At 39.4% G+C, this 26,886-nt stretch overlaps 1 protein-coding gene across 6 annotated transcripts in view; it reads right to left on the minus strand.

The window, feature by feature from the left end:
- The window catches only part of NCKAP5 (NCK associated protein 5), a 983,894-nt gene that overhangs the window by 740,565 nt on the left and 216,443 nt on the right, over positions 1-26,886 (minus strand). Inside the window, exon 1 of one of the 6 annotated variants that reach the window (XM_040474893.1) lies at positions 5,684-6,114. The exons of the other annotated variants lie outside the window; for them this stretch is intronic. Coding sequence (XP_040330827.1) covers positions 5,684-5,734 — 51 coding nt within the window. The 5' untranslated portion in view covers positions 5,735-6,114. Of the gene's footprint in view, positions 1-5,683; positions 6,115-26,886 lie in introns of those variants that run through there. 6 annotated transcript variants of the gene reach the window in all.

Consider the following 26,886-nt stretch of genomic DNA (forward strand, 5'->3'; position numbering starts at 1 on the left):
CTAGTGCCCAACCTAGCATTGAAAAGAATCGGTTTGGGCATTATCCAAACAAGTTCATTGGGTATCATGTTGAAACAGCCACACTCCGCAGGATGTTTATTAGCTGTTTTTTTCTGTTTTTGTCACTCAATAGGATTTCAGCTCGGCCCAGACTACCCATTCTATGCTTGTGTGAGAAACCTCTAAGGACCCAAGATCAAAGGGACTTATGCTGGAGAAAACTCTATTTCTAAAGCAACATGCGACTTTCCAAGTTTAGGAAAAACAGGCCTCCAAGTGCAGCATCTTTTTATTTTACAAAACCCTTCTCTGCCAAACATGTGCGTTTGCATGCATCTAAGCGTGGGTCAATGTTTAGAATGAGAGTAAGAAACGCAAGTTTCAGTGAACGGGTTGCCAGATACTCTGCTTTAAAAATGTTGCTTAAAATGAAAACCACTTTTCTTCTCACACTTTAATATGAATAATGAAAATATCTTTCTTTTTGTCCCAGAGAGTATATTTTAAAATACAAAAAAAAAAAAAAAAAAAAAAGTAGCGTTTTGTTTTGTTTCTTTTAAGGGAGCACATTCTCTTCCATTTGACTCATCTGGTTTTTCCAATTATTGGCCCCTGATCATTGGCACTTTGCTGGGATCAGCCCCAGAGGAGCCAGAGGGCCAGTTCTTCCAGTATCTCATGATTTGTGACAACCCCAAATGGCGATTTCCCATTAGCCTCCAACTGCCTTTCCCCCTCCCCCGCTCCCCTGCTCCCTGACAGAAGGCACACACCTCTCTCCCAGGAGGTGAGCTTGCGGCACTCCTAAAGATGTCACAGCATGGAATCAACCCCGGACGCTCTTTCTCAGGTTGATTCCGCGAGCTCAGGAAGTCAGCCTGCCAACCAGCCAGCAAAGTGCCCGGTCAGTGGCAGGTGTCCTTCCAGCAGAAAGCTCACGCCTCTGCGCACTTTGTGGGAAACATGCTAATCCTAGGGGTTGGGACGGGAGCTCCGGGCTTTGTGACCTCTCATTTGAGAGGCCTCAGTGCACTGTTTACAAGATGGAGCTATTGTCCTCCATGCCTTCCATGGGAGGATCCAGAGGACCACAATGTAGATCAAAGGATAGCAAAATAGGACCTGGGAGCAAAGGCTAAATCATCCCGGCATTATTTTGCCTGGAGAAGAGAAGGCTGGAGATGGAATATGGGTTGAATAGACCAGCACGGCAGAGGGCTATTAATGTCCTCAATGCAGCCAGCTGTTCAGCACTTTCAGTGAGAAGAAAAGGAGCAGGAGGGAATGAATGTCAACCGCAATGAGAGAAATTTGTCTGAAACTTGTAACAACAACAACAAAAAATTCAAACAATGGGGGTTGTGATAAATGCTAAGCTGTGACGGGGAAATACACTGTTTACTTTAAAACTAAGACGTCTCAGTCAAGCGTTTCAAAGGCAAACTTGCCTGAATGCAAGGAGCAGACAGGAAGAAACTTGGAGGCTCACTTCACTTAAATACAGGCAACATATGACTTGGGCCTTTACCAACTGCTCCCTACAGCTGACATTTTCTCAGAGGACAGTGTTACAAGCTACTACCTGGGACTTCTCCGCCCTTGCTTTAGCGATTTATTTAGCTGAGGCAGAAACCATCAGTGCAGCCAAGTGACCGACAAGTACGGTGGGTGATGGGCACCCCGACTTCAGTTCTGCAGCTCATCACTCCACACCGTGAACGAGCACTGCACCTCAGTCTCATGAACTGTCAAATGGGAACAGCAAATTAATAAAAGGAATGAAAAGTACAGCAAACCCAAGTGTGTGGTACTTGGACTGCTCAGACCTCAGGGCTACTCCCAAACAGAGAAATATGCGGCTCTTCTGTAACTGTTTTTATTTTTTTTATTATTATTTATATATTTAATTTTATCTTTTTAATTTATCATCAAGTTAGCTAACATACAGTGTCTATAGTGCGCTCTTGGTTTCGGGGGTAGGTTCCATGATTCATCGCTTACATAACAACACCCAGTGCTCATCCCACCAAGTGCCCTTGTCAATGCCCATCACCCATTTCCCCCTTTCTCCTGCCCGCCCCCTTTTAGTACCGTTTTAAGTTACTCCCACACCAGCCTCTTGTGAGAGAAATGAAGAAGAATTCTAAGAGCAGTGAACTCAAGAGCACAGCTCAAGCTGGTATCCAGGCTGTGATTTCCCGCAGTCTGCAACCCAGCATCAAGGCACCACTGCGTGGCACCCACCAGGGCAAGGCAGACACATAGTGCCTTCATTACTGGGGCTGCGGTCTTGGCCACGTTTGGGCATCTTGACTGGAAACATTTTGCCATGAAATCCTCAAATATCAGAACTAGAGAACTCCATTGCCCTTGGTACTTGTAACAGGTAGGTTTTAAATAAATAAAAAATAGACAAAGTGTTCAACACAGTAATAAGGTGATGCTTTTTTTTTTTTTTTTTTTGCCCTATGAGTTCAGGCTGAGGACATATTTGGTCACAATGAAAGAAAATAAAACTTGTCCACCTAGAATTCTATTCACAGAGGAAATATCCTTCCAGAATGAAGGTAAAATAAAGGACCTTTTCAGCCAAAAGTTGGGAGATCCCAAAAGCTGGGAGAAGACCCACACTGTAAGAGGGGTAAAGGAGGCTACTTAGAATGCCTTCTGCCTTGTAAGCATGTCGTCAGTTGGAACACTAGGTTTCTGTCCATAATATATTCCACATAATGTGTCAGAGACAGAACCCTGAACTGGGACTGTCCTTATGCAAGCCTGGAACATTAGAGATGAAAAGGCTAACTGAGCTCATTTCATCAAACCCCCTTATCTTCCAAATAGGAAACAGAGGGTCAGAGAAATGGGGACAAACCAAGAATAATGCAGTCATTGGAGGGACGACATGGAAATTAGCCCCCAGATTTTATGGTCACCAAGTAATATGCTTTACCTCACTTGAAAGGCCACAAACTGATCCCCAGTGGGGCCAATGTGATTCACAGACATATTTCATTTGGACGAAAAGTGGGTTTAAAAAATTAAAATTAGTTGCTTCAAAAAACGAGAAGACATTGCCACGTAAGCTCAAGTACCTACATGAGCGCAATCAACTCAAGTTCCAATGTTTTCTGCCCCTTTTATACAGGATACATACTCTCTGGTTTGCCACAGTCACCCCCACTCCTTAATGACTCCACAACAATAAGGCCATGGGTGACTTTCTATGACTCGCTGCACTCCCAGAGTTGCTTAGCTCAGACACGTATTTCATTTATTTACCTCATTTCCCTGGGCCATTTGAACATTTGATTTTGCAACCCCTTCCCTTCCATATGCTGCTTCTATTTTCCTAAGCAGTAAAACCATTCATGATTTTTTTTTTTTTTTTGCAAACAAAAAGCGTGTTTGTATGCATGCCTGGCACACACTTGACCCTATAGTGATTATGTATATAGAACTCAAGACATATAAAAGTTCACATAAGCTGGTACAGGAAGCTGGTTTATTTGATCCACTTTTACAGAAGACTTTAAACAGTGCTAAAGACTCATTTGTTGTAGAACAACATTCTGAAGGAGAGACATGAGCATTTTGCCATTTCCCTTAACTTCTGCAGGGGAAAATGTGGCCTACCCCAGTATTTTCTATTGCACTCTCTCACAATTCCTCAGGAAGATGGGGTGGGAGAACCTAGTTTTACAACCATATTAAAAAGATAAGATAGGAGCACCTGGGTAGCTCAGTCGGTTAAGCATCGACTTCAGCTCAGGTCATGATCTCATGGTTCGTGGGTTTGAGTCCCGTGTCGAGCACTGTGCTGACAGCTGGGAGCCTGGAGCCTACTTCGGAGTCTGTATCTCCATCTCTCTCTGCCCCTCTCCCCCACTCATGTGTTCTCTCTCTCAAAAATAAATAGTAAACATTAAAAAAAGATAAGATAGACACATCTGTCCACACAAAGTCTGCTACATGAATTTCATAGTAGCACTATTCATAACAGCCCCAAAGTAGAAATAATCTAAATATGCACCAAGTGATGAATAGATAAATCAGATGTTGTATCCCCATACAATGGAATATTATTTGGCAATAAAAAATGCTACCACATGGATGAACCTTGAAAATATCATGATGAGTGAAAAAGTAGACACGAAAGATAACATACTATAATTCTACTTTTACGAACTGTCCAGAACAGCGAAAATCTATAGGGACAGAAAAGAGATCAGTGTTGTCTAAAACTGGGGACACTGAGAGGAAACGAGGAGTAACCACTAGCACATATGCAGTTTCTTTTTATAATGAGAGAATGTTTCAAAATAGGTAGTGGTGATGGCTGCACGACTCTGCGAATATCCTAAAAACTACTGAATGGCACACTTTTTTCAATTTTTTTTTAACGTTTATTCATTTTTGAGAGACAAAGAGACAGAGCGTGAGCAGGGGAGGGGCAGAGAGAAACACAGAATCTGAAGCAGGCTGCAGGCTCCGAGCTGTTAGCACAGAGCCCAACGTGGGGCTCGAACCCACAAACCGTGAGATCATGACCTGAGCTCAAGTTGGATGCTCAACCGACAGAGCCACCCAGGCGCCCCCAATAGCACACTTTTAATGGGTGGGTATGAGAGTATGTGAATTGTATTTCAATAAAGCTGTTATCCAAAAAGAGATAAATGAAAATAAGCCTTTTGAAGTTGGGGAAGGGAAGCTGATATTTTGGATGGAATTGCTCCAGACCAGGCAGACTCCAGTGTGGCTTTATATGTCTTATTTCATTCAAGACTCACAGCAACCAGTCAGGTGGCTTCATTCCACCCATTTCACAGATGAAGAAATACAGACCCCTGGAGATTAAGCTGCCTCGGTCACTTGCTAAGCTGAGATTTGAACCCATGTCAGCCACCCAGAATTTTCTCCTTCCCTAAAAGACAAGTGAAGGTACTAAAAAGAAACTACTTGCCTTGGCTGTTTCTTCATGCTGCCTGTAACTATTTAATTATGAGCAGGACACCAGCTTTTCTTTGCTTAAAAACTAACCTGAGATATTTCAACTGATTAAAGTGTTTCTAAAATCAAATAAGGTGTTTTTCTCAAGGTGACCCATATCCCTTCCTGAATGCAAAGCCAGACCTGCTTAAACCATTGCTCTGACTGCTGTCTGTTGGCATTTTCTCACTACCCAATATTCTCCTTGAACTCACCTCTGCTTGCTCTCTCATTTGATATGAGAGCTAAAAACACTGCCTAATGTATGTCTCCCTCCAGTCCCATTCCTGCATATACAAAGCAGCATCCAGGTAGCACGGCACACGTTCATGACCTCCTAATCCTATCGCTATGCATGCCTCTAATCGTTAGCATCAAAGAGCACTCACAAATGAATTCATATAGACAAAGTCCTCAACTAAGCATTCCAAAGGCATGCACCAGCATCCAACCCCAATCACTTTAAGAGCTTGTGTGAAAGCACCAATCATTTGGGAACGTGCTAAGGTGGGGTGAGAGGAGATAGATTCAAACAGAACTCATGTTCCTTGCCTTAAATGAGGATCATTCTAAGCTGCACAAGAATGGGCGGCCAGCAGAGTGTCTGGGATGCCAGCCATCTCTGAGCCACAGGCACGGAGTCTGCATTTACTCATATCACAACCCATTATTTTCCCAGCCAGGCTCCCAACCTTACCTCTACTGAAGCAGAAGCCAAGTGAACCAGCGAATGACCTTCCTGGGTCATCAGGACCACTGCAGCCACTCAGTTTGGCTCCTTACCACCTCAGCTCTTTGATCTGACAGCCACAGTCAAACCTTCCTTTCCTCTTTCTGAACATTCCCAGTATGCTTCCTCCTGCCTGTCAATATTTAACTATCCTGTCAAGTTACATTACATCACCTGCACTAAATCCTACCCCAGCGATAGCTAAAGGGTGTGCCTGTTTGATTTAATTCAACTATTCTTTATCAAGAGCCTTCCATTCATTCATTTCTTTCAACATGCATTGAGCACTTACTGCATTTGGCACTGGAGACACAAAAGTGAAAGATCCGATCCCCAGAGCCTACTTGAAGAGACAGACAAGACAGTGTGGTGTGTGCTATGATGCTGAAGCACAGAGCACAGGACTGTCTTCCATTACAGGCTGGCTGTTGAGAGATGCAGTGAATGGGACCAGAGAGTTCCTAAAGATGGCGGCACTCAGGGAGACCTCTCTGATGGCCCAAACTAGATCTGGGAAGTCACAAGGATGAATGCCTGGCCTGGGTCCTCAAGGAGCTTAAATTCAACACAAGGAGATCTGCCATTCTACAGGCTGGCAGTGACTTACATAAGTGCCACAGGAAGATTCAGAATATAAAAACAAACAGGATAGCCATTTCCTATATTTTCTTGATGAGTCTGATCATCAGCCATTTCTAAGACTAAATATTTGAAAAAGGTGTCTCAAGAGAGAAAACTGACTCCAGCCAGTAGACCCTTTAGTGTTGTAAATATGAGTGATTCCTGAGATCTCTGGAATAGCAGATAAACCTAGTTAGTAAAGGAGATTGCTGCGACCCATTTTCAAGACCAGGGAAACAAGAATTCAGGTAAGAGAGTAACATTTTTCCCTGGCCAAAGGAATTAATGTGGGACAAAATGGCTTGGCCACAGGTAAACCAAGATCTGTTACATACCCTTCTAATGGCTCCATGACTTTTCCAACACAAAATTTCCTGACATTTTACATAATATAGACAGACCTGCAGAGCCACTGAGTACTACTAAACTGTGGTCTTTAACTCCATCTGGGATCAGAAGACTCAAAAGCTACTCACTTTGGGATTTTTTTCAAAGTTTGAGTTTACCATCCAAGCACAGCTCACAAATATGCCCCACACAGTCTTTTTTCTACCAAATCTTACTGTAGCTTCATGCTCCAGAGAACAAAGTCCCCCATGTATGTATGAACAGTCAAAGGATCCCGCCACTGGGGAGCCTAAGAGGCTGCCATGGAAAGTACTGGAATATGTGAATTGCAAACTACTGCTCGGCAGTCTCAATATATCTAATTTGGGATATGTTCCAAGCTCAAGAGCATCTCTGCATGGAAGCAGTTCTATTAGTCAGTTTCTCAGGTAATTTTCCAGGTCCACCATGTACACTTACTTCTCCAAAAGTTTCGAAGGCAAACATTTACAGTCTGTTGCTGCAATATTTTACTACAAGGTATTTAGGGTTTTGACAAATACTAACTGACATTGCCACCATTCCAGTGAAAACTGATGACCCGTATCTAATGCCCACTACTTGGTTGTGGCTGAAGACATTTTTTAGTGAGTTACTGATTTTAAGCAGAACACTGCTCCAGACCCCTCTTTTACAGTCTGGAAGAACGGTTTGATTTCAGCCTTTAATAAATCCACACTGCATGTTGAATCATCACAAAACTGAAGTTTTGCCACACTCAAGATTGTTTTTTAAATCAAGACTTTCTCAGACCCTTTTTTTTTTTTTTGCTTAATAACACACAACACACTTGGCATTAGAAATATTATACATTATTAATGGAACAATTGTTACCACTAATTGCCAAATGCCCAGGGATTTCTGGATCCAATTAGAATGGATTTGTGTCATTTATCTTGCAATCGCACTAGAAGGAGGAGGTACTATATGGCCTTTGTTTGTTTTTTATAGGCAATTCTAGCACACGTGAGGTAAATGTTTCAAATAATATTAATATCATAGGTAGTGAGAGAACTAAAATTCCATGGAGAGTAACCAGCAATTGTGACTAATGTTGCCACATGTAAACCATGAAGAAATTCAGTTTTCAAAAGATAGAATTTTGAAAATATATCTGGTTTATCTCTGGGGTATACAGCTTTACAAAATTGAAGAAAGAGAAGTTTTCAGGTTTTTGTTTTTAATAAGTCATCTTAAGGAGAAGTTCCAAAATAAAACTAATCACTCAAAATCCAATTTAATACGCATTGGGTTTAGAGAGCGAGTAGCACTGTGTACCTACCATGAGTACAGATAAAGAACTTGAAGCCTCAGGCAATATTACATGACCCTGGGCAACCCACTACGTCCCCGTGATAAGGGTCTAAGCCTGCTTACCTCTTAAAAGGAGTAATTAAGGAAAAATGATTTTTGTTTAAGCTACACACCAATACTATCGCAGGGAGTATTGTGCCTTTTCTAAAAATGTTTATTTACTTTGAGAGAGAGAGATAGAGAGCAAGCAGGGGAGGGGCAGAGAGAGAGAGGGAGACAGAGAATCTGAAGCAGGGTCCACAGTGTCAATGCAGAGCCCGAGACGGGGCTTGAAGTCACGAACCTTGAGATCATAACTGAGAGATGCTGAATGCTTAATCAACTGGGCCACCCAGGCACCCTGAGGAATACTGTGACTTTTAAACACTTTGGGAGCGCAAGATGTGTTCTAGGTCACAAAAGAGTTCTTCTAATGCCACTATTAACTGTCAGAGTGTCCCCACACTGAGGCATTCCCTGAGAAGCACAGCTTGGAGTGCTGCAACCAGGAAGTCTTGGGAAGACTATGGGTTGACCACTCCACAAGCTCTATCTCACGTCATGTTAGAACTTCATCTTGGTCATATTGTTTCGCATCTTGTCTGAGCCAACAAATTCTGATTCTCCAAAATTCAGTTGATTTTTTGAAATAAATATTTATAGCTAAGCCTAATAAATAATACGGATTTTCAAGTCGTTTGAAACTTGAAACACCTATTCACGGTGTTGGGGCACCTGGATGGCTTAGTTGGTTAAAGTGTCCGCCTTTGGTTCAGGTTGTGATCTCACTGCTCTAGGGTTTGAACCCCCGACATCAGGCTGTGGGCCGACAGCTCGGAGCCTGGAGCCTGTTTTGGATTCTGTATCTCCCTCTCTCTCTACCCCTCCCCGACTCATACTCTGTCTCTCTCTCTCTCTCAAAAATAAATACACATTAAAAAAATCCATTAAAAAAATGAAACATTATCAATTACAGAGATTTTTTTTGAGGGGCTCAGGAACTAAATACAAAAACAAACTCAAAAAAAAAATTTTTTTCCAGAAGGACTTCATGTCCTTGCTACTCAAAGTGTGGTCCACAGGATTAGCAATATTCCCAGTACCGGAACTTGTTAGATCTGTATAAGCCTGACCCACCCCAGACCTCCTGGGTCAGAATCTGCATTTCTATAAAAATCCCTGAGTGGCTCTGAGGCAGAAGCCAGTTTGAGAAGCCTTGTTTTAGAATGTGTTTAAGCCTGGGGTAAGAAGGAGCAAACCTCCATAAAAAATGTTTGATAGAGCTATAAAAATAAAAACATTCCTGCAACTCAAAGCATTTTGACCAAGAAAATGAAAGGCGTTATTGTAATTTACATTTTCTGGGCCTTGTGAATTTTACCTTCATAGTCCAGAGGCCATAAAATGTAGCTACACTCTAAATGAGGCCAATGATTCAACGGTTTTGCTACAAGGAAACCTATAGGATGCCAGGATCCACTTCAAAGGGTACAGCCAAGATGTGAGGGGACCTCCCTCTGTGCACAGGTCTGTACCACCACCCTCTGCCCCTAGCATCTCCCTTGAATAGGGAATCAAACCTGAGATGACTCCTGGATTTTAGGTTTACAACGGAAACATCAGTGGGCAGAAGAATGCATGAAGAGCAAGTTTCTGACAAATAAGTCAAGGGGTCTATTTTGGGATGGGGGGGGGGGGTGTGAGTGCTCTAAAAATCACCTGGGTAGAGACGAGGTTGGTATTTGGACATACTGGTCTAGAGCAAACCAAGTTACAAAACAGTATGCATATGACTCATCTTTGTAAAATACTTTGGGAAGATGTCAGCAGAGGGGCTATATCAGATAATAAGGGGACACAGGATTTTATAGAAGAGAGCATTTCAGGCCTAGAGGGCAATGGAAACTCATGTCCTGTGGCTAGAGGGAAAAGAGGGTAAAACAAAACAAAACCAAAGTGATATACCAAGAATAACTAAAAGTTAAAGTGGAATCCAAAGAGATGACAATAACCACAGTGAATTCTAATAATATAAGGGTTAAAAAGTTTTCTGTCTTGAAATAGAAGATGACATTATAATGTCCAGTACAGTAAGATTCTGAAACGCAAATTCTAAATATTTCAAACAGGGAGCCAGAAAGAGACTGAGTACAAAAATCTTATTTGTGTATATAGAACTGTGTCGTTTGTACCTTACACACAGAAAATGCAGTCTTTTTTTATGTCTATTGGATATAAATTTACAGAAAGTGATTACCTATGTGGCCACAAAGAAAACAGTAACATTCCTTGAAGCAAATGAGGAAAGAACAAAAAAAATCCACAAAAATCTAAGTGGATTTAACTTAAAAAATAGTCTTCTAGGGGCGCCTGGGTGGCGCAGTTGGTTAAGCGTCCGACTTCAGCCAGGTCACGATCTCGCGGTCCGTGAGTTCGAGCCCCGCGTCAGGCTCTGGGCTGATGGCTCAGAGCCTGGAGCCTGTTTCCGATTCTGTGTCTCCCTCTCTCTCTGCCCCTCGCCTGTTCATGCTCTGTCTCTCTCTGTCCCAAAAATAAATAAACGTTGAAAAAAAAAATTAAAAAAAAAAATAGTCTTCTAACTAATCCAAAAATCAAAAATGCAATAAATGTATAATACATGTTATTTAATATGAATATAACAATCAAGTATATTTCATATCAAAACTGGGATGCAGCTAAACTCAGAAGAAGATTTATAGCTTGAAATGTTTTTATTTTAAAGTGAAAGGATAGGGGTGCCTGGGTGGCTCACTTGGTCAAGTGCCTGACTCTTGATTTTGAATCAGGTCACGATCTCACTGTTCATGAAATTGAGCCTCATATTGAGCTCTGCGCTGACAAGCATGGAACCTATTTAGGATTCTCTCTCCTCCTCACTCCCTGACCCTCCCCTACTCATGCTCTCTCTCTTCAAAAATAAATAAACATTTTTTAAAAATTTAAAAAAAGTAAAAAATGCTGAAAATAAATGAATTAAATATTTAACTTAAGGAATTAAAAAACCTAAGAAAACAAACTTGAAGACAAGAGCACAGGAAAAAAAAAACTGAAATAAGTTGGCTTTGAATCAATTTATACATTAATTCAAGAAACACTCATTGAACAGTGACTAGGAATTTTATTATTATTATTATTTTGCTACTCTTCTAGATTCAGGAATATGGCAGTGAATGATTGCTGATAATTAATAGATGAACAAAAAATTCACGGTTAAATAATTGATATAGATATTTCACACGCAATGAAAAGAAACAACTCCCTACACTTTTAATACAATCTAGGGACAGAGGAAGGAAAATAGTTAAATTCACTGTTGAGAAACCTGACAAATACTACCTGAGCCAGGAGATCAAGGTCAACGTTGTCTGTGATAGATCCTGTTAATAGTATATACCGTTGGAAAAAAAAAAAAAAAAAACATAACCCTTGTGTAATCATGAAAAATAATGACAAGTTTCAATCAAGGGGCATCCTACAATTTACCTGGTCAATATTCCTAAAAACTGTCAAAATCATCATAAACAAAGGAAGACTGAGAAATTGTGGTAGGCCACAAGAATCTAAGGAGACATGACAACTAAAAGTAAATGGATTCTAGATGGCATCTTGGAACAGGAAAAGACCATTAGGTAAAGGTAAGTAAATGTGAATAAAGCACGATCTTAATTAATAACAACGTGTCATTAATTGTGACCAATGTACCATACTAATTAACATAAGCTGTTAATCACAGAGGAAACTAGATGTGAAGTCTACAGTAACCCTATAGAATCTTCTCATTTTTTTCCTCTAAATTGAAAATGGTTGTAACAAATGAAATCTGTTTGAAAATCTAAAAATCAGTGGATAATTTCAGATAGAGATACAAGTGATCAAGAACACAACATAGGGTAACGTAATAGGATGGCCTAGGATGGGACGGTGGCCATGAAATGTCATCAGCAAAGTTTTCTCTGAGGCACTTGAGCTGAGACTTTCATAATGAGGTAGGGAGAAAATCTTAGGGAAGAGAAAGGGACAACGTCAAAACAGAAATTCAAGCAAGCAAGCAAGCAAAGGATAAATTAAACTGAAAGCTGAATATTTCAAAAGACAAAATAAGCAACCCTTTAGCATCCTGATTAAGAAAGAAAAGCACACAACACAGAGAGTAAGAAACAAAGTTTACTAAGGCAGCGTATCTTAATGCAAAGTCTGATAAACCTGGCATAATAAAAGAAACTCTAATTTCCTTTATAAAATTAAATGTGTTTTATTTAAAAAAATTTTTTTTCAACGTTTTTTATTTATTTTTTTGGGGACAGAGAGAGACAGAGCATGAACGGGGGAGGGGCAGAGAGAGAGGGAGACACAGAATCGGAAACAGGCTCCAGGCTCGGAGCCATCAGCCCAGAGCCTGACGCGGGGCTCGAACTCACGGACCGCGAGATCGTGACCTGGCTGAAGTCGGACGCTTAACCGACTGTGCCACCCAGGCGCCCCAAACTAAATGTGTTTTAAATAGAATGTTAGAAAATTATATTTAGCCTTGTGATAAAGTAAACTATGACTGAGAACAGTTCATTTTTTATATAAGGATGAATCAATATTTTAAAAATCAATTAAGTTTATGTTAACAAATTAAAATAAAAATGCGATTATGTCATTAGATGCTAAAAATCATTTACTACTATTTTGTAAGAACCCTTCTGGGGGTACCTGGGTGGCTCAGTTGGTTAAGCTTCTGACTTCAGCTCAGGTCATGATCTCACAGTTAGTGAGTTTAAGCCCCATGTCGGGCTCTGTCCTGACAGCTCAGAGCCTGGAGCCTGCTTTGGATTCTGTGTCTCCCTCTCTCTCTGTCCCTTCCCCACTTGCGCTTCGTCTCTCTCTGTCTCTCAAAAAATTAATATAATAGTAAAAAAAATTAGAACTCTTCTTGACTTTAAGTAAAATAAACATCAGAGGATGCTTCCTATGCATAAGAAAGCATTTACCAGAAGCCAATATAAGATGCATTTATATTAGAGTCATAAATAAGAATGTCCTCTATCACTATTTACTTTTCAACACTGTTTGAGAGCAGATGTAATAAGATGTGAAAATGAAATAAATAATACAAATACTGGAAATAATCAAGTATATAAAAACAATTACTCATGGACTATATCTAGAACATTCAAGAAATATAACAAAATCTTTTTAAAATCAAACTGTAGTAAGGCAACTGAAAATAAGATAAATATACGAATACAGTAGTGTTTACTTATACTATGCATTAACAGGAAATAATGGTAAAATAAAAATCTGAAAACTCTTCTTGTATTTTGAGAGAATTTGTTTTACCGAGATGCCCAAGGACCAATGAGATACATATGAAATAAATTAGTACTACATTTGATAGAGCCTCAGAATTTGAAGTAATAATTCCCCAGAAGACAAACATCAACCAAACTTGTCTTTTCCATCAAGTTGGTCAATCCCACTCTCCATGTTCCCTATGTTTCCATGAGCTGTTTCAAGCTGTCTCCAAATGTGTCGTCTACTTCCAGCATAGAATTAATTACTGTATGTTGATGCAACAATTTACCCACTGCCCACTCCTACTCTGGCCTTTTAGAGACAGAAGAGGAGAGTTCCATGTCCAAGGTACACATCTCGGAAGCCCTGAAGGCTCCCTCTTTGATGTGGCCTTTGTGTTTCACTGATTTATTCCTGGAGAAAACTTGCTGGAGTTGTTGAAAGGTCAGCTGAGATCTCTGCAGGGTAAGAAATAACACGAGACTCTACAATCCCTGCAGAAACACAGGGGCACAGAGAAACAGGGTAACCTGGCTGGTGAGTGGTCTTTTGAATAGCAGGTTCATAATTTGTATATATATGAGAGGATTATTTTATTTTATTTTTATCAGTCATACCTAAACCTCAGAAGCAAACGCTTCCTTATGATACTGATCTCAAACAAGGAGGAGGGGGCCGGAGGTGATGTTAATAAAGATGAAAAGGGAGAGAGGCACAATTCCCTTTACCATTAAAACAAGAAATAAGGAATAAGTGTTCTATGTGAATGAAGAGAAGCATCAAATGCATTTATGTGTAAAAAAAAAAAATAATAAAAAATCACAACCCAAGACCCCAAAGCATGTGAATGATTCATAACTCTGTAAAATTATCCATATAAGAAGGGGCCCTGTGAGGACCTCTGTGAGGTGCGCCTGGGTGGCTCAGTCGGTTAAGCATCCGACTTCAGCTTAGGTCGTGATCTTGCAGTTCCTGGGTTCAAGCCCTGCATTGGACTCTGAGAGGACAGCTTAAAGCCTGGAGCCTGCTTCAGATTCTGTGGCTCCCCTGCTCACACTCTGTGTCCCTCTCTCTCAAAAATAAATAAACATTAAAAAAATAAATTAATTAAAAAAATAAAAAGAAATAAAAAACTAAATATGTTTCCCGCTGAAATAGACACATTTACCACATACTTGGATCCAATGAATACCCAAAACATGAAATCTATCATTACAACATTCCTTAGCCTTTGCTTCAATATCTGCAAATTAGGTTGAAAGTGAATTTTTTTAAGCACCTAATGTTGTTCTTTGTCACAGCAAGAGGTCATTAAACTTTGATAAGGGAACATCGAAGTTTGCAGTGGAACTGCAGGACTAATCTTATCCCATTATCTGTATCATGCAACAAACTTAGCATCATTATAGTTTCATGAGATACAATAAAAATTGCTCATTAATTATTCATATTGTTTCCAATACACAGGGTAAAAAAAAAAAAAAAAAAAAAAAGTACACGAGAGAAACAGAAATGCTGTTGTCCTAAACATTTAGTTAGGTCAACAGAAGACTCAACTGAGCTTAAAAACATTAGATTTCAGAGCTCCTAATAGCATTGATGGCCTGAGTGCTTTGAGAGTTCCACACCTCCTTTCCTACATGCTATCAAATGTTCCCATTACCTATTGTGTTCTTAAGCCACAGACAAACACAACATCAAGGTTATCTATCCTGTACATTGACTGAGTCAGCCCCAAACCAAGTCTGTCCAGTAAAATGTTTAACGCAAATCTTTAAACAATGAAAATGGCCCTCCTAAATACCTGGCCATGAAGGTAACACATTATTTTCATTAATATCTAGTTCCCTACCAGATTCTAAGCTTCCTGGGCTTGGTAGCAAATGGTATTATTTTGCTTACCACTGTAGTCTCAGAATCTGGAAAAGCACTTGACACACAAAAGACAAATATTTATGTCAAATAGATCTTAGACTAAGAGTATCTCTACTTTATGCACCTATAAAATGGGCATGTTATGGGGTGCCTGGGTGGCTCAGTTGGTTAAGCATCCAACTTCAGCTCACATCATGATCTCACGGTCTGTGGGTTCAAGCCCCACATCAGGCTCTGTGCTGACAGCTCAGAGCCTGGAGCCTGCTTCGGATTCTGTGTCTCCCTCTCTCTCCACCCCTCCCCTGCTCATGCTCTGTCTCTCTCAAAAATAAAAAAAATAAATTAAAAAAAACTTTTTAAATGGGCATGTTATAATTTCTGTAACCATTTATACATTGTTGGGCATTTAAGTTTCTTCATATAGTATTTTAACAATTGATGTGATTAATATCTTTATTCATGTGATTTCTTCATATTTTGGGCTCCCAAAAGGAGAATTAGTGGGTCAAAAAATCAGAACATTTTTATGGTTCTTGATACATAGTGCCAAGTTATTTATGGATGAATACGACAAGCAAAACATGGAAGAACAGGGGCGCCTGGGTGGCTTAGTTGGTTAAGCATCTGACTTCAGCTCAGATCAGGATCTTGTGGTTCATGAGTTCAGACTCCATGTCAGGCCCTGTGCTGACAGGTCAGAGCCTGGAGCCTGCTTCACATTCTGTGTCTCCCTCTCTCTTTGCCCTTCCACACCTGCCTCTGCCTCTCTCTCTCTCTCTCTCCTCTCTCTTTCTCTCAAAAATAAACATTAAAAAATTCTTAAAAAAACACGGAAGAACAAATTTTACCATGTGCCCATGAAGATCAGCTATTAAAACTTTTTTAAATAGTAGATAACTTAAGGGAAAATTGGAATGCTATCATATTTTTTCTGTAGTTTGTTCTTAATTTCTCAAATTGGGTATTTTTCTCTGCTTAAGTAATTGTATTTTCTCTTTTGTTCATTTGCCAAGGAATGATCGGGTCACGGCCATCCCTCTGTATATGGGAGCCTTTCTCAGATACTTAAAAGACCATAACTTCTCTGCCAATTTCATTCCTTTCACTTCAAATACTCTTTCTCAAGAACACAACAGAACTTTTGAAAGCTGGAGTTTAGGTGATACTTCTATTGACCAGGGATCTTATTACTAAATGAACTTATAGGATAGGCCAGGAGCCCGTCAGAGGTCATGATGAATCCCTCATGATGGTCATCTAGATTATTTATGTGTGTGTTGATAAACACTGCTAGAGGTGGTTACTCTGGAAGAATTAGTGATTTATTTTACAGAGTCAGGCCTGTTTTATAAGCTAATAAGTACTAGCCTAAGTAAGTCATAGTCAGGGACCAGCCTACACAAAGAAATCCTAGATCTACAAAAGTTTCAGTGGTAATGCAATTGAAAGCTGTCACCAAATCCTGTTATCTATCTGGGTAGAAAAGTGCTCAACAAAATTGTGATAGCCCAGAAGGTACAGAGCTGAATTAAGGGCAACAATAACCTTTGAGTGAATGGCAGATTCAAGATAATAGCTGAGTGATAAAATAAAACTTTCCCAGTAACCCAAGTCCTAATAAAATTGCTCTGTAAGTGCTTTGGGGCTACTGGTCTCTTTAACTTCTTTGTGTTCCTAGGGCTGGAGGACATTTGGTTTTGGCCGTACGCACATTTATGGATGTGCAGGCAATTGAGGCAACTGGTAATGCAGCCCAAGGTGGAATGTGGTTTGTATAGCCTAGCAAAAGTTGGCATTCTTGTATAAATATTTACCTATGACTTCTAAAACAAAGCAATCTGTCCTTGTTCTAGACAGCAATCCTTAAACACTTGGAATGAAAGATTCCAAGAATACCTATAAAACTGTTTTAGATTTAAGAGGTCAAAAATCCTCATAGATAACCCAAGGTATGCATGGTAAAGCTAAATGTTTACCTCTTCCTTTGTTTCTATTTGGCTAGATAATGCTTGATAGGAAGAGAAAGAGCATTTATTTTAAAAATGCTGCTTTTCAAGAATCATTTATATAGAGAGAACTAAATGTCAACCACAGATGAAGAGATAGCCACATTCTACAAATAAGTTAATTTCAAGGGGAGTTTCTTTTCATCTCCCACTAGAGATCAGAGTTGAACAGGGGAAAGAAAGTTTAGTGATTAAGAGCACAGATTGGAGACAACCTCAGTTTAATCCCAGTTCTGCCTTTATTAACTGTATAATTTGGGATGTGCCATTAAATTCCATATTCTTTCATTTCCTTCTCTATAAAATGAGGTTGATAATGACAACACCTACCTCATAGCGTTGTTGGGAAGAGGAAGTGGGTTAAATATGTAAAAACCCTCTAAAGCAGTGCCCAGTATATAGAACCATATATTTTCCAATAGAAGATTAAGAATATCTTAAGAGTGGAGTTTATAGAACTGTGTTCTCTAGTACTCAACATTACTGCAGCACATAGTAGGTGATCAATAAACAATTGATGAGTGAACATTTGACCATAAAGAATTTTCTACTAGAATTTCTTTACAGAACATTTCCTTGTCCCATCAAAGCATGACAATTCAACAACAGGACTGACAGACTGTTTTCAGAAACAATTCCAGGGTGAGAGTACGTGCACCCCTATGCATCAACAGAATGAATAATGAGAGGGCAATGAACAATATTAAATAAAGAGTTTTAATGTGAATCCAAATGACTTTTCATTAATGCAAGTACTATTTTCTTGGCATGCCCCCCCCCCCCCCCGCCCTTCTATTCTTTACTGATAAAGCCATGACTATTACACCATCTGGGATAGGTCAAGACCAAGTGGAGAGTCTGAGCTCATCCCTAATTACTCCATTATTCAAGCGGGGGTTAGAGAGTGGGTGGGAAAGTTTCAGGGAAAGATTTCAAATGACACAGATTCACTAATAAAATGCTCAGGAGCTGATTTAGGCCTATTTAATCTCCAAGACATCTGAAACAAGACAACATCTGTAATGACTTCTTATCCTGGAAAATCCCAGAGCGCTTTACATTTTTTTTTTAATCCATGTATTTAGCAGTCACATCACTCATTTATGAAATGTAGTTCTTGTTTCTAGAGTAAAAGGGAGAAATGTTTTTAATAGGTACCGCAAGATAATGAGATGACTAGACACACAGCTCACATCACTGGAAATGGAGACAGACTGGCTTTACCAAGTTGGAATGGGGCCAGCCTCCCAGCCTTAACAGAACTCACCATACTCTGGGGGTGGCATCACCAGCTTCCTCCTTGGATAGAAATGGGATAAGAGACTAGGTAACTAAATGAGTGAGGTAATGAGTGAATTATTAAATGAACAAATATAATAAAGTTAAAGAAAGTACTGGCCTACAAAGATTTTAGTAGAAAGACATAAGGCCTTTCCCATTAATCAAATCTGCCAAAGAATGGATTCCATTTTAAATATCAAACGTGTCAGGGCACCTGGGTGGCTCAGTCGATTAAGCGGCCAACTTCGGCTCAGGTCATGATCTCACAGTTCATGAATTTGAGCCCTGCGTCAGGCTCTGCACTGACAGCTCAGAGCTTGGAGCCTGCTTTTGATTCTGTGTCTCCCACTCTCTCTGGCCCTCCCCTGCTCATGCTCTGCCTCTCTCTCTCTCTCTCTCTCTCCCTCCCTCCCTCCCTCCCTCCCTCTCAAAAATAAACATTAAAAAAAATTTTTTTAAATATCAACATGTGGCTAGTGGCTATGAAATTAGACAGTGAAGGCAAGATGAGTTCCTTAGACATCTCTTTTTTTTTTTTTTTCCTGTATTCTCTTCCCTCACTTTCTGCTTACATATGGGGTTCTTCCTTGGCCCCCTGCTTTTGTGACTATGCACCCTTTCCTTGGCTGTCCTTGAACCACCTGATATTCTGCATCACCAAAATCTAACTTTCATCCTCATTTAAAATACCTACTCTTCATGAATTTATTACTTCAGCTGCAGGCACTATAATCCACCCAGGCCCCAAGCAGGGAACCCTTCTTGACAGCTCATCTCTCTTCCTCCACCCCCATTGACATGATTATCAGTTCTTGCTATATTTATGCTTACCTTCCAACTATTTTTCATATCCACCCTCTGCACCCCAATTACCATTGTACACTCTGAATTGTCACCCACACTTTCCTATATTTCAACTGACATTCTTAGTTCTGGCTGCACATTAGAATCACATGGCAGGGGTGAGATGCCTGGGTGGTTCAGTCAGTTAAGTGTCTGACTTTGGCTCAGGTCATGATCTCACAGCTCATGAGTTCGAGCCCTGTGTCAGGCTCTGTGCTGACAGCTCAGAGCCTGGAGCCCGCTTCAGATTCTGTGTCTCCCTCTCTCTCTCTGCCCCTACCCTGCTCAGGCTCTATCTCTCTCTCCTTCAAAATAAATAAACCTTAAAAAATTTTTTGAAAATCACATGGGGAACTGAAAATATGACTAGTGCATGGATCCACACCAAAACATATGGTTTGGTGTCCCTGGGTGGCTCAGTCAGGTAAGCATCTGACTCTTGGTTTTGGCTCAGGTCATGATCTCATAGTTCCATGGGTTCAAGCCCCATGCTGGTTCCATACTGACAGTCCAAAGACTGCCTGGGATTCTCTTTCTTCCTTTCTCTCTCTGCCCTTCACCCACTCACACTGTCGATAGATAGATAAATCTAGATAGATAGATAGATAGATAGATAGATAGATAGATAGATAGGGTTTTATTCAGGATGAGGCAGGGCCCAGGCATTGGTATTTTTTAAAGTTCCCCACATAACTTTTGTGCAGTGAAACGTGAGAATAGTTCATCCTGCTCATCGGTCTGGATCTAGTTTTGTTGCCCCTGTAGCCACATCCTGAAAAAGCACCAGGCTGCTCTTTCTAGAATGTTCATCCAGAAAATGAACCCCAAATTCCTTACCTTTTCCTAGCCTTTCTACTCATGTGCTGACATTCTCAAACTCACAGAAGCAGATAGTAGGATAGTGGTATCCAATGCCTGGAGTGGAGGAGGGGGATGGGAGTGGAGGAGGGGACAGAAATTGGGAAATGCTGATATCAAGTTTCAGTTATGCAGGATGAATAATTTCTGGAGCTCTAATGTATACTTGGTGACTATAGGTAATAACAATGCATGGTATTACTTGACCTTTGCTAAAAGAATAAGTCTTAAATGTTCTTATCACACATACACATAAAAATAACTATGGGAGATAATGTTTTAATTAGCTTGATTGTGGTAATAATTCACAACATATTTGTATATCAAAACATCATGCTGTATATCACAAATAACATTTTTGTCAATTATGCCTCAATAAAGCTGGAAAAAACAAGAAGATCTGATATAAAAAAAAAAAAAAAAAAACTAAACCAAAACAAATCATCACTTATCCATTCCTTAAAAATATATTTTTAGAAAACAAACTTAGCTCTTCTCTCCCAGCTTCACATCACTTATTGTACCTTTGTGTGATCTCTGGGGATGTTCTCTAGGGATACTGGAGAAGGCTCACATGTCATCAGGTGGTGAGGACCAAAGTAGAGATGATTCCTGTGGACAACCCAGCTCATGTCTGTTCTCACAACAGCAGGCCTGCTTTTTGTGGCCAAGGACTTGTGCTCTGGGGTGAGACTATCTGCATTTGAAGTGTGGTCTTCCACTGGGAGGGTGCATGACTTTAGTGAGTTATATCAACTCTCTATACCAACTCTCTAAGCCTGTCCTCATAATGGAGGACACTGACACGCTTACCTCATGCAGCCCTTCTTAGAATTAAATAGGGAAAACTAAGAAAGGTGCCTGTTACAGAGAAAGCTCTGAATAAATAACAGCCCATATCACTTTATGACTCTTGTTGGACTTACAAATAATATTCTTCTAAAGAAGGGATTTACCCGCATTTTTAAACACTTTTGTGAAAGCATTGTTCTAGAATGTTGTGACTGTAGAGAGGCCAACCTCGTTCTCCCTTGGGATCTGTGTAATTTGAGTTGCTAATGGATCCAGTGTTATTTCTTTATTCTGCAATTCAGAGACTGAAGTCCACACCTTGCCTGTTCACTAGATCCTGTCAGCGGAAAAGAAAACACCAACCTAGGACTCACATTTCGATGCAAAAGCCACAGGTGTTGGTGGGTGCCAGCTTCTGGCAGCATGGCATAAAAAGAAATGAATGCTCTTGCCAATGTTGAGAATATGACTGCAGTATGCCTATTACAAATATTTACCTTTTTAGCTGGAATACCAGGGGACACTAGGGTTTCTGTTTAAACAGTGCTTTGAGGCAGAACTCATTGAAACAACATGGAAAGTTTTGCAGAAATAAACTCTTTTATGATTATACTTGTAACACATCATACAATCAGACTGCAAAATAAAGCTTGGAGGGACAAAATAATCCCACTTATTTACATGTAACTCTAGTTTCCAATACAGATTTGTAGATAACTTTGCATAAAGGATAGTAGGATATATTTTATTCCTGGAAAAACAGGCATATCTACTAGGGTTGAAAAAGCAGCATAATTTGAGGTTATAGCCTAGGGGCTATAATCAATGCCTTAGGGTCAAACAAATACAGGTTTGAGAAAAATAAGGCACTCAGAGCATCTAGAACCTAAAACAGATGCTGTAAATTTTAACTCTGATAATAATATCATCATTAATAATATGATTCTCTAGGGATATGTGACATAATTTTACCAAATGAAGTAATTAGGTTGTATTTTATTTTATCACATTTTGTTTTATACTGCTGCTGTTAATTTGTAATTATAGATCAACCCCCAAATATTCACAGACTTCAAACCTGGTTTCAATAATTTCAATTTTCTCTGAAAGTAAGCGGATCAACACTGAGCTATGGAAATGAGATTGAGGTGTCTGCATTTTCATGACCTGAAGGCATGAGAACTTGTCCTAAAATTGTTTGATCTTGTTACCATTTCTGCTGAACACTTTGAGTCACGCCAGAGTACAGAATGCCTTTTATTTAAAAGCTTCCAAAAGAGAGATTGCATCGACAGAAATTCAGAGCAAGCTGCTGAAAGGCTATATTAATCCCGATCCTAAGATATTACACTAAATATTTGACAGGAATCCAAACTTTCCTGTAGCCTTCCACTAAGAAGCTAATCTTTCATAATTTTAACTGTGAAAGTGGAGGACTTGATCTTTTGAAATGGAAAAGGTGAGTCTAATTGAATTTCCTTCTTTGGTTTCTTATTAAAGATGGGACCGGATTGAATCATATTCAATTAATGATTGTACTTGGATATATTGTTCTTTTCAGAAGCTGGAAATAAGATTAACAAAGCCAGACAAAGATGTAGGGGGCAATGGTGCCAACTCAATACTTAAAGGGCTAGGCATGCGTGGAAGTAAAGACCTATTTCAATGCCACTGATTCTGGAGTAGGCTGCTGTTCTTGACCAATTCAAGGACTGAGTGGAAAGTTGTGTGATACTGGGCATCACCTATTGAGGAAAAATAAACTTACAAATGCTACAAATAATAATTGAGACATATCATTCTAATCTCCGCCCTTCTCCTGCGAATCCAGCAAATACACCATGATCCTTGTCATTGTCGACTCGGTGCACACCTGTCCCGAGCTCAGTGCAGCCTGCCTACCCAGTTCCCAGCCACCAAACCTCAGGTTTAGACTGTTTCTCTCCATAAGGCTTAATGCAAGTCTGGTAACCATGGAGCATGTTTTATGAACCAATAATTGTGATATGAGATCTGATAAATTAGCATAATTAGGGCAAACATTTTAAAACTGGGACTGTCCAGGAACACAGATTCAGTAATTATGGTCTCTCTAAAACTGTCCCTTCTTGGGGCGCCTGGGTGGCTCAGTCAGTTAAGCATCCGACTTCGGCTCAGGTCATGATCACACAGTCCGTGAGTTTGAGCCCCGCGTTGGGCTCTGTGCTGATAGCTCAGAGCCTGGAGCCTGCTTCAGATTCTGTGTCTCCCTCTCTCTGACCCTCTCCCCTTCATGTTCTGTCTTTCTCTGTGTCAAAAATAAATAAACATTAAAATTTTTTTTTTAAAGAAATAAATAAAACTGTCCCTTCTATAAGCTTCTCTGTGAATATTTTTCTTCTTTGTCTTAAACACTGGCATTCTGCCATAATAGAACTGGCCATTCTTTTGCTAATTATCTCACGTCTTTATTTGTGTATTGCCTATATAGTGATGGTATAAGTGTTTCCAGGGCAAACTTATCAGCTCCTCTATTCTTTAGTGTTGACACAGTAGAAGACACATGATATGTGTTTAATTAGTACTTCTCTAAATAAAGCTTATTTGTGGGGGTAGGGGAGGAGGTGGTACAAATTTGGAGACAGAATCTTCTAGAGTTTCATTCTGTCTCTGACCCTTGACATCTGTGTAAGCCAGAGTAAGTCCACATTTTAGGGTGGGCATAATAATACACAACACTGTGATATTATGTGACATTTATGCAGTGCCTGGCATGTAGTAAGGCCTTCAACCATACGTATTCCCTCAGTGAACAGAAACACTGACCGAAGAGAGGTTTTAGAGTATGAGAGAGAACGGAGCATAGTGCCCATGAGCACGAGCTCTAGAACCAGACTGCCAAAATTCAAACCCAATTCTAAACTTCCAGCTATGGGATTTGGGGTTAACTGCTTAACATCTTTGTGCCTCAGTTTCTTCACCTGTGAAATATAAACATTAATGGTATCTACCTTCCCAGATTGTGAGGGTTAAATGAGTGAATACTTACACAAACAGGTGGCTTTGGTATTACTAAGGATGAGCTCAATTAGGAAATACAAATGAACTTGGTCAATTCTAAAGGTCTTTTAAAGTTCTGGATGCATAGTACTATGAAGAAAATATATATACTTTTGCCTTTAAAGCCCCACATATAAGAGAAGGTAACATTCATACTGAGACAGGCTTTACTGCCTACACATGTAAGTGTAGGCAGATACCTAAGTTTAGCTTTTTCCTTCTCCTCTTACAACTCACACATCTGCCACCTATGGTATCTGAGCCTATTCAATTTATGATCTCCCATAACCAGCTAGGAAGTTAAATGTGGAAGAGAAAGCTGAAGCCAAACCTGAGATTCAGTTTGAAAGACTGTTTATTAGAATAATCAGTCTTCTGCAGAGATGGTCTGAATGGAGACCTCTAAGTGATTTGTCTAAGATAGATGCCCAAGGTGGGAAGGTCTGGACTCAGAGCCTGACATTGAACTGAACCTTCAAGGAACCTTCCAATCAAGTTCATCAGTGTCAAATTTAAGGTCCTTGCAGCAGATGGACTATGTCAGCACAAGGTTCATTACTTAACTAGCCAGAAGCCATGACAGGGCTAGGACAAAAAAACACTTGTCAAGAAAAACTAGGCACTACAAGAGACTCATTTTAGACCTGAAGACACATGCAGATTGAGAGTGAAGGGATGGAAAAGCATTTTTATCATGCAAATGAAAGTGAAAAGACAGCCAAATAGCCATACTTATATCAGACAAATAGACTGTAAAACAAAGACTTGTAACAAGAGACAAAGAAGGATACTGTATAATCATAAAAGGAACAATCCCACAAGAAGATATAACAATTGCAAACATGTATGCACCCAATATGGAAGAATCCAAATACATAAAGCAGTTAATAACAAACATAAAGTAATCAAGAGTGATACAAGCAGGGGACTTTGACACCCCATTTAACATCAATGGATAGATCATCTAAACAGAAAATCAACAAGGAAACTGGCTTTGAATGAAACATGGTACCAGATGGATGTAACAGATATATTCAGAACATTACATGCTAAAACAGCAGAATACACAATTATTTCAAGTGCACATGGAAGATTCTCCAGAAAAGGTCACATATTAGGCCACACAGTAAGTCTCAACAAATTAAAAAAAGACTGAAGTCATACTGTGCATCTTTTCTGACCACAATGTTATAAAACTAGAAATCAACCACAGGAAAAATCTGGAAAGAACACAAATACATGCACATTAAATAAAAAGCTAGTACACAATGAATGGGTCAACATAATGATGGGTCAAGTCATCAAAGAAGAAATCAGAACGATATGGAGACAAATGAAAATGAAACACCACAGTCTAAAATCTTTGGGATGTAGCAAAAGCTGTTTTAAGAGGGAAGTTTACAGCAATAAAGGCCTACCTCAAAAGCAATAAAAATCTCAAACCTTCTAAACGTGCATCTACAGGAGCTAGAAAAAGAACAAACAAAACCCCAAACCTAACGGAGCTAGAAAAAGAACAAACAAAACCCAAATCAGTAGAAGAAAGGAAATAATAAAGATTAAAGTAGAAATAAATGAAATAGAAACTAGAATGAATGAATGAGTAAACAAGCGAATAAATAAATAAATAAAATAGAACAAATCGATTAAACCAGGAGCTGATTCTTTGAAAAGATCAACAAAATTGATAAAATTTTAGCCAGACTCATTAAAAAAGAGGACCCAAAGTCAGAAATGAATGAGGCAAAATAACAACAATCAACACCACAGAAATACAAAAATTTTAATGAATTTTAATGAAATTCATTCATTTAAAAATTTAATGAAATACAAAAAAATTAATGAAAAATTATATGTCAACTTAGAAGAAATGGATAAATTCCTAGAATCATATAACCTTCAAAAACTGAATCAAGAAGAAATAAAAAATCTGAAAAGACCAATTACCAGCAATGAAATTGAATCAGTAATCAAAAGCCTCCTAAGAGGGGTCACTGGATGGCTCAGTCGGTTAAGTGTCCGACTTCGGCTCAGGTCATGATCTTGCCACCTGTGAGTTTGAGCCCTACGTTGGGCTCTCTGCTGACAGCTCAGAACCCAGATCCTGCTTCAGATCCTGTGTCCCCATCTCTCTCTGCCTCCCCTGCACTCTCTCTCTCTCTTTCTCTCAAAAATAAATAAGCATTTAAAAAATTTTTTAAAACTCCCAAGAAACAAAAATCCATGACCAGACAGCTTCACAGGTGAATTCTACTAAACATTTAAAGTAGAGTTAATATTTATTATTCTCAAACTATTCCAAAAAGTAGAAGAGGAAAGGAAGCTTTCAAATTCATTCTACGAGACCCGTATTACCCTGATACCAAAACCAGATAGACACCAAAGACAGATAAAAATAGAACTACAGGCCAGTATTTCTGATAGACATATGCAAAAATCCTCAATCAAATATTAGCAAACCAGATCCAAAAATACATGAAAAAAATCATTCACCACAATCCAGTGGGATGTCAATATCTGTAAATCAATCAATGTGATGCATCACATCAACAAGAGAAAGGATTAAAAACTGTATGATCATTTCAAAAAATGCAGAAAAAGCATGTGACAAAGCACAACATCGATACATGATTAAAAACCCTCAACAAAGTAGGTTTAGAGGAAACATACCTCAAAATAATAAAGACCGCATATGAAAACCCCACAGCGAACATCATACTAAATGGTAAAAATTGAGAGCTTTTCCCCTAAGACAAGGAAGAAGACAAAGATATCCACTCTCACTGTTTTTATTCAACATAGGACTGGAAGGCCTGACCGCACCAATCAGACAAAAAGAAAAAGAAAAAGAAAAAGAAAAAGAAAAAGAAAAAG

This window comes from Herpailurus yagouaroundi, unplaced genomic scaffold, assembly GCF_014898765.1.
Source record: "Herpailurus yagouaroundi ecotype Mexico unplaced genomic scaffold, PumYag 140, whole genome shotgun sequence".
Classification (NCBI taxonomy): domain Eukaryota; kingdom Metazoa; phylum Chordata; class Mammalia; order Carnivora; family Felidae; genus Herpailurus; species Herpailurus yagouaroundi.